At 39.0% G+C, this 8,258-nt stretch overlaps 1 protein-coding gene across 1 annotated transcript; it reads right to left on the minus strand.

Annotated features, from left to right (window-relative positions):
• Nucleotides 1-848: 848 nt before the first annotated feature.
• Nucleotides 849-8,129, minus strand: LOC113530596 (taste receptor type 1 member 1). The gene is made up of 6 exons (XM_053240775.1): nucleotides 4,731-8,129; nucleotides 2,873-3,631; nucleotides 2,510-2,704; nucleotides 2,192-2,312; nucleotides 1,585-1,955; nucleotides 849-1,482 (listed from the first exon to the last, which is right to left on the minus strand). The coding sequence occupies exons 1-6, from the start codon at nucleotides 5,031-5,033 to the stop codon at nucleotides 931-933; spliced, it is 2,301 nt and encodes a 766-aa protein (XP_053096750.1). The 5' UTR covers nucleotides 5,034-8,129; the 3' UTR covers nucleotides 849-930.
• Between the last annotated feature and the right edge of the window lie 129 nt (nucleotides 8,130-8,258).

Genomic DNA, 8,258 nt, shown 5'->3' on the forward strand with positions numbered 1-8,258 from the left:
GAGACTTAAAACATCTGTTATGGTGATCTATAAGATAAAGATCACGGAAAAATCCACCATGCACTTGTACATTAATCTTTATAATTAACACATGATCTTCAGTGTCATCCAAGATTTATTTTGCGATAAACTTGTCTTTTTTAGTTTAAACTTTCTGGTCTATTTTCACTTTGACAGTTTCCTACATTACCCACAATGCTATTTGACTATCTGCTTATAGTAGTGCCAGTAGGAAATAGCCCTTGCACAGAAACCTGCACAGATTTCTTCACTTTCCTCAGTCCAGTGCTACATAATAACATCTTGCACACTGTTATAACCTGACATATATTGTACATATGTATAGTATGTACATATATATTTATACAGTACATTTGTAGTAGTTTATATATATGTAGTAGTTTATTATTTTTATTTTCTGCTGCTACATCTTTTGTATTTGTCTTATTTTGTCTATCGTTTTGTCTACCCAGTCTCTACTGTACCTCAGCACAGCTGCATCGTATAGCTGCACTTATGGAACTCTGAATCCAACATTTGCTTTATGCATTAATTCTATATTGAATTTCTCATTAATATGACATTGAATATCGCTGGAAAATGGTGAATGAGAAAAGAAGCTGTTGTGTTTTTGTTTTTAATAGCTAATAACCCGACCATTACCAACTGAAATTTTTCTCCTATTAAACAACATTGTAACTGCACTAGCAATGCCCCCCTGTGACATCAGTGTGGCTCACAACCGCAAACCTCGCACAAAACAAACATTACAGCAACAACCAACAAATTAGACCAGAATCGCTATACACATCACAAATATTTCAATGTACACGTGCCAAGCAGATAAAGTGGAAAAAAAAACACCTCAGAACCAGCTACCACTACAGTAGGATTTTATATAACAATGAGTCACATGTTTCAGCCAGAGTTTCACTGTTTTGCCATGGTATACATTTGAATACAATTTTGAAAGTGGGCAGTGGTATTCCTTTCCGGTCGTAATAAAATGATGTACACTTTAGGCAAAAAGTATCCACCAAGTATGCCAAGAACACTAAAATTTACGGCAACCACCTCCAAGGCCATACTTAAAGTTCCTCTATTAACACTGTAGGTGGTGAAGAAAGTGATCCAGGAGATTATATAGATCATCAAGCTGAATGTAATGCACTTGGCCTCATTGTAATTTGCTGGTAGGTCTTTACCCGTGTAGCTCAAGCAAAAACATATAACAGTCAGTATAGACACATACAGAATTTGTGGAAGCACTACAGACATAGTTTTACTGCACTCTAATACAATGCTGTCAAAGTAGAAGTCATAGTCTGCTGAGGGGAGAGGTGTATTTAAGCTTGCACAGAGAACAGAGATGAAGAACTCAACCAAAGAGGTGACCAGGATGAAGATATCAGGGTCTCGATTTTTGACCCAGGTATCGTAGAACTTGGGAAGCTTTGCAGACCACTTGAATATGCACACCACCTGCGGGGAGAAAGCACAGAGGTGTTCTACTCAAGAACTGAAATTTTGAACCAGAATACTGTACACTCTCATCAAGACTGAATTCCTAATAAACTCTCACACCTGGAAGGCACGGACAGTCATGCAGGTCAGGCAGACGGTGAAACTGAAGATGAAGAGGGACTTTTTGAACAGACAGGATGCTCGAGAGGGCGTGCTGAAAAGGCACAATGAGCTGCAGGCAGCTATGGTCAGAGACAACAACATTAGCAGACATGTCCTGCCACCTGCAGACTTTACAACTGGGGTGCTCAAGTTGAGTAGGAAGATAAGAGCAGTGCCCAGGGTGAGCAGCAGCGTCAGTGCCAGAAGAACCAGGAGAACAATGGCCAACAGATCATCCCATCGCAGGTACAGAACTGTTCTCGGTAGACAGTCCTCACTCCCAGATGGAGACCATTGATCTTTGTTGCAGGGCTGGCAGCTGGTAGAGCCTGGTATAAAACAAACAGAAACTGGACTACTAAACCATCTTGGACCTCCAACCAGTCTGGACCCATGACAGCTCCCCTGGTTCTACCCCCCATTACAGTCCCACAGCAACATTTCCATCAGAAATGTCACACTAGAAAGCAATGCAGTGACCGCCATCTGGTGGTGACATACTACACTATAGTTTGTCCTCTTAACATACACCTTAATATGTGTAATATATGGTTATTATGTTCACCAGTTTTGTTGAGGAAAGTGGAAGCCGAACATTCTATGCACATGAAACAGCATTTGTGTTGTCCAATCTGCAGTCGTCTGTGCCCATAGGGACATTCTGGGGAACAACGTGACTCAGGCATCTGGGTAGGCAAAAATATGCAATGCTAATACAGCATGTGATCCATTTGGTGCATTTTGGTAACTGTTTGTAATGATAAATTACTTTCGACCACACTGGAATTTCAATTTTCATTTTTTTTTTCATTTACTAGCGGGCATAAAACCAAAACTGGAGACATATATCACATATATAGGTTATATTTGAAAAATGTCCCACCCACTGTATCTGTGAAGCGTCCACCCGAAGATTAGGGGGCTCTGAAATAAATGATCCCACCATTCCGAGGGACCATGTTTTATTAATCCATATCCATGTGACAATGTCATATCCTGTTGGTGGGTTTCCATACTCATCAAAAAATAGTGTTGTGTTTCTGATGGAAATCCGTACTTGTTTTAAATATTGGAAGAGCTGAAACAAAGAGAAAAGGAAATAACTAAAAGATGTATGGTGTCCATCAAGGATGGAGTCGTATAAAATTATGATAAATGGAGTTTAATATAAAAAGGAACTATAATTTGAACACCAAACTGTGATTTCAAAAGAGATTCCTGAATCGAACATATTTAAAACACTGACCTGCCATGGTTGTATTTCAGTGTTCTGACATTTTTCAGAATCACACTTGAGAGCCTGGTGCAACGCATGAGCCGCTGCATATACTGCCCGATACACGTTAAACGAAGAGGCAATATCATATTCCGCCAGACGATATTGTGCAGATGCCATTTCGTACAGGTCTGTATTCTGTAAGCATGGAACGCTCATTTCACTGAAACCGTTTTCAGCACTGATGTTTCTAAGCTTAGTTATGGCCTGGTTCGCAAAATCTTGGAACCCGTTAAAAGGTGTATATTTTACGGACACACCCAAGACAGTTCCAATAGTACTGATTCCTGGGATTTCAGACACTAAGGTTGCCACTGACCAGTCCTCAGACCCAATCCACACCTTCCCCGTCACATTCTGCTCTATTACAAATGAGAAAAACCCTTTAGCTATTCTCTTGCTGGAAAACACTACTATGGTATTCACTTTGGTTTTGATGATATTCTTGACAATGTTTCGCATCCGCTGCTGTGTGTCAGTTCTGAGGGTTGGAATCACTGCTTGATATGCGATGCAGATATTGAAATCTGATGCTTGCTGCGACAGGCTCAACATTCCCTGCAAGCCATATGAATTGTCACTGCCGAGAAGGGCTATCCAGGTCCAGTCGTATCTTACAAGAATCTCGAGCATGGCTTTCACCTGGTTTTTATCACTGGGGATGGTGCGAAAGAAAGATGGGTACAGCTGTTTGTTGCTCAGCAATTCATTTGAAGCTTCATATGAGATCTGTGAAATTTAAAGAATAAAAATGACACAAGTGAGTAAGATAGGCCTTTATGTAAAATTCAACATATCCAAATCTGTGGTGCAAAACACATTATATAATTTCAAGGTTTATCTTTGTTTTGAGCTGAATGGCTTCCCACAAGTCCCTCTTCAGTATTATGATTTCTCTTCACCCGCTGTAATTAGCTTCACCAGATTCTATGATTCTATGAGGTGCTCCGTCATTTTTCTCGGGTTTTCATAATTTCTTATTTTGCTCGTTACCTTGTCCGCCTGTTTGATTCTGGTCTTAATTCCTAACAGATGCCCTAGACTCTAATTATGTATGCATATTATGTATGTCCCAAAAGTCTCCATTCATAGGGGAAATTACCACTTTTTAGCAAAATGTCTTCCAAAAATTTTTATACTTAGTTTCTATATTTTTTTTCAGATAGCCTTTAAGAATGCCTTTAACATAAGAAGAACATATTGAAATCATTCTTATGACCAGATTGGGAAGCTGGCACAGGAAACATGGCAAGCACATCACACACAACACTGTTGCCAAACTGGGAGCGAAAGTAGGGAGAGATGACTCTTTTGTATTTACAAAGAAATGGCAATCATGTTGGGGATATTTTGTAAATAAAGTTACACTGTGCTAAGAAGTGTTAATTTCCCCTATGCATGGAAACTTTTGGACTTTTGGGCACCCTATATATATATATATATATATATATATATATATATATATATATATATATATATATATATATATATATATATATGTATGTATGTATATATAGGATTACACTACCTTAATAAAAATAGGAAGAGGAAGAAGAAGAAGAAATATAGACATGAAATAATCCTAGAAATAATGGCACTTAGCTAATAAATGAGATTTTAGACTGCACATTATGTCTGTAGTAAGTAATAGGCTATAAAAAATATAATAAAGATAATCACTAAAATATTTAGGACTAAGACTGTTTAATGCACAGTATGTGAATAAAAGTATTTTAATACAAATAATAATAATAAATTTAAAAAAGGTAATATGGTGAAAATTTCTTGTTATATACACATATTAAAAGTCAGCATAGGTGTGCAGTACCTCAGGCATCAGAAAGCCACCGAGTGCAGCAGCTGGAGTGAAGCTGTAGCTGCTGCTGTCTGGTCCGATGAGGGCAATAGCTCGAGGCTCCACTTTCACTCTGTTATACTGCTGAGCTACGAGAGTCACCGTGCCCAGAATACTAGCTTGAAGTGAGCAAGTATCATATGTCTGGTAGCCTAGAGTGATACCAGGCAGGAGCTGACTGTTATTGTTGATCTCCTCCACGGCATAGCGCAAAGCCTGCACCAAGTAGTAGCCATGGCTGTTGGCAGTTCCTCTGCAAAAGCCATAGCAGCTCATTAAATTAAACACAACTTTGAATTATGAGGAGATTGCCTCTGTAAAAAAGTATGCATAGATAAGTCTCACCGGTTACAGTCAGTCAGTTGAGGTACAGTCGAGATGGTTGCACCTACATTATGGAGAGGAAACATGCCATAGATGGTAATGTTTCCTCTATGCTGGAGTCCAGTGCCATAACAGCAGCTCCAGAAACACACCAACAGCAGAGTCTCAAACAAGAGTTCTCCCATACTGTAAGCACTTTAGATATCTCTTCTTCCCCACACCCCCATTCCCTTTTTCTACCTTCTGATGGGTGAGGATTTGCATGTACAAAAGTGCTATTGTCACTGAAACATTAGATTTGCATTAGCCCATTTGTTTCTTACCATTGTGTTTACCTGGTATGTTTAAATGGTACATTCATTAGGTCAATGTTAGGGAAAAGGGACTGATATCACTGTCAACCAAAGAGCAGTGGTAGTGCAGTGGTTAAGATGTTGGACTACTGATCAGAAGGTCATGAGTTCATTCCCCAGCACCACCAAGCTGCCATTGCTGGGCCCTTGAGCAAGGCTCTGAACCCTCAACTACTCAGTTGTAGCCAAATGCCAAAAAATTACCCCATTTCACTGGTTACAAAATTGGGAAGTGGTAGCTCAGTGGTTAAAACATTGGACTCCTGATCGGAAGGTTACGAGTTCAAATCCCAGCACTGCCGGGCCCTTGAGCAAGGCCCTTAACCCTCAACTGCTCAGTTGTATAAATGAGATAATTGTAAGTTGCTCTGGATAAGGGCGTCTGCCAAATGCCATAAATGTAAACAACCAAAACTGAGTTCCCTGCAATGTAGTGATGACACACTAAATTACTGAGTACTGACTACTAATTCAACAGCATAGTCATGAATGGTAATTTCTAATGCTGAATTTATCAAATATAGTATACTCCGGTCAGGCGAAAATCATTGCGCTTAATTAATTATTTACTCAGGTCTTAGGTAAAACTATTTTCTTCCCCCTTTTTGTATAGACTGTTTAATAGATAGTGGAAACAGATAGCTACAGACAGGAGCATCAAATTTTGAATATGAGACTTGATACCGGCTATTTTTTTTCCTGCCATATTCTAATTAGGAGCGCAGAGAGACATTCTCCAAGGTCCTAATTAAATTCTTTATCCAAATTCTGTTGACTGAAGGGGATTGAATTACAGCTCAGTATATCATCATTCAACCACTGAAGGTCAATTTGCCTGAGCACCAGAGCATTTTCACAGTATAGGATAAACAACTGACCATCAGCACTTGACACTATAGCTGCCTGTATGTGCGAGAGGCAAATTCATGTAAAAGAGATGATTGAGCCTGAAGAACCCTTATCATGTGTCCTTAATGACTTAATTTTCAAGTGGCCAAAAACCAAAACCCAAAACCCCAAACCCCAAACTTTGACAAGCCATGGTTTAAGTATTACAAAGAAACTCAAACTGATATAAATCATTCATAATTGTCAAATTGTCCATTTTATTATCAGTGTTTAAAACTTTCTATGAAGCCTATATTCATAAATCATTATAACTCCACTTATAATTGTTTGCAAGTTGGTGATGATTCCTTGTAAGCATTTTTATAAACTCTAATAATGCCCCATAGAGCTCCAATAATGTGCAATAAATGATCATTGGTAACAATTCATTGATAACTTTATAATAACGTTGTAATGCAAGTGTCAATATTCATTATAATGCCACGTGGTTCCATCATTCATTCAGCTTCAGTAGAAGCTTCATCCAGGTCGGATTGGACGCCTGTCCATTTCAGGGCACCATTGGAATTACGGTTGCCATGAAGCAATGCTCCAAATTGCATCTCCCCCCCCCCCACACATGAACACATGGGGAAAGGTTTGATGGTCAGTGTTAATTCAGATATACTGAAGAGAAAGAAATATACATTGCTCCACCTTCTAACACCTTAGCAACTCTATGGAATAGGCAGGAACCAATTAACATGCTAGCAACCAGCTGAGTTTCCATAGCAACCTCCTAGCAAACACACAGCAACCACATGGAATTACATAGCAATCACCTAGGAACACCCTAGCAGCCACCTGGACTACCATAGCAACCAACTAGCAACATAATAACATCCAACAGGAATATCATAGCAACCACCTGCAATATCCTTGTAACCAGCTTGCAACACCTTTGCGACCACTAGGGATACCATAATAACCACCTGGCAACACCTTAGCAACCACCTGGAATACAATAAAAACCAACTAGCAACACCCTAGCAACCACCTGGAATACAATAAAAACCAACTAGCAACACCCTAGCAACCACCTGGGATACCATAGCTACCACGAAGCAACACCCAAGCAACCACTTGGAATATTATACAAACCACCTAGCAACACCATAGCAACCACCAGGTATATCATAGCAACTGCCTAGCAACCACCTGGAATACAATAAAAACCAACTAGCAACACCCTAGCAACCACCTGGGATACCATAGCTACCACGAAGCAACACCCAAGCAACCACTTGGAATATTATACAAACCACCTAGCAACACCATAGCAACCACCAGGTATATCATAGCAACTGCCTAGCAACCACATGGAATACCATAGCAATCTCCCAACAACAGCCCAGCATCCACCTGGGATACCATAGCAACCAGCTAGCAACACCATAGCGACCACTTCCGATATTATTTATCAGGCTCTGTCAAGCCAACATCAGAGTTACTTCACAAACCTTAGCCTTCCAGTTGAACATATCCACGTTACCTCAAGCACTCCGTGCTGAGATTTTAAAAGTGTATAATGTTTTAATTATTGATAATAATTATTACAATTATGTCATACACCACATGGCATTATAATGAATAGTAACAGTTATAGCATGATTATAAGTTATTAAGGAATTATTTACAGTCTGGCATATTATTAGATCTTTTTGAGGAAATATTAGAGCTTATACAAATGCTTACAAGGAATCATCACCAACTTACAAATTCTTATAAGCAAAGTTATAAAGATTTTTGAATATGGGCTTCAGAGAAAATGTTTCCCTGAATTCCATACACTATTCAATTGTCCCACAAGCAGTATTTCTGATATTTAACCTATTAGAAATCAAAATATAGTTAATATAATTTATTAGATTATGCTATACCACACTATAAGTAGACAGGATAATAAATAATCTAAAAGAAGAGCAAGAGAGAGTAA

Source organism: Pangasianodon hypophthalmus, chromosome 16 (genome assembly GCF_027358585.1).
Source record: "Pangasianodon hypophthalmus isolate fPanHyp1 chromosome 16, fPanHyp1.pri, whole genome shotgun sequence".
NCBI lineage: Eukaryota > Metazoa > Chordata > Actinopteri > Siluriformes > Pangasiidae > Pangasianodon > Pangasianodon hypophthalmus.

Coding starts and splice junctions, on each gene's coding strand:
- LOC113530596 (XM_053240775.1), bottom strand. CDS start 5,033: ATGAGCTGCTATGGCTTTTGCAGAGGAACTGCCAACAGCCATGGCTAC. Junction 3,632..4,730: donor GTGGCTTTCTGATGCCTGAG/GTACTGCACACC, acceptor TAAATTTCACAG/ATCTCATATGAAGCTTCAAA. Junction 1,483..1,584: donor TGACTGTCCGTGCCTTCCAG/GTGTGAGAGTTT, acceptor TTCTCCCCGCAG/GTGGTGTGCATATTCAAGTG.